The 499-nt window shown below is 39.7% G+C and overlaps 1 protein-coding gene across 1 annotated transcript in view; it reads right to left on the bottom strand.

Moving 5' to 3' along the window:
• LOC119585778 (PCNA-interacting partner-like) overlaps positions 1-499 on the bottom strand; it is a 9,518-nt gene that overhangs the window by 6,795 nt on the left and 2,224 nt on the right. Inside the window, exon 4 of the mRNA XM_037934492.1 lies at positions 314-499. Within this exon, the coding sequence (XP_037790420.1) occupies positions 314-499 (186 nt within the window). The remainder of the gene's footprint in view (positions 1-313) is intronic.

Here is a 499-nt window from a genome sequence, read left to right as displayed (position 1 = left end):
TTTTTTTACCTCAGTCAGTGAGATAACATGATAATTATTCATAATCAGTGTGCAGTGCTACAGCAGCTGTACTTTTTGCACTAGATCAAGTCTGAGTGTAAGAGTTATTGAAATGCCTTTAGAGTCAAGACAGGAAAAAATGTCAAAAGATCTGCTTCTAACTGTATAAATAAAAAGGTATTTTTATGTGTATTTTCATACACATAAAATATTAACTCTGACCCTTTTCCTAATGCTACATTCAAGAAAATACTGCTTTTGAAAACTTCATGCATCTCTGCTGGCCAACATATAACTTTCTCAACACCCTTACCTTTTTGTTGATGCGGGCTAAACACAGCTGAATGACTTGGTACTGGTCACGCACAGAGAGCAACACAGAGCGCTCTGTGGGCAACAGGCCATATTTGCGACACAGGGTTACCACATAGTATGTTGGACTTGCGACCAGCCCAACAGACTCCCAGCCTGTCTGGCCAAGGTGGATAATATCACATGT

Source organism: Penaeus monodon, chromosome 20, assembly GCF_015228065.2.
Source record: "Penaeus monodon isolate SGIC_2016 chromosome 20, NSTDA_Pmon_1, whole genome shotgun sequence".
NCBI lineage: Eukaryota > Metazoa > Arthropoda > Malacostraca > Decapoda > Penaeidae > Penaeus > Penaeus monodon.
Note: the sequence above shows the minus strand (reverse complement) of the source record. Positions and strands in the feature narration are given on the sequence as shown.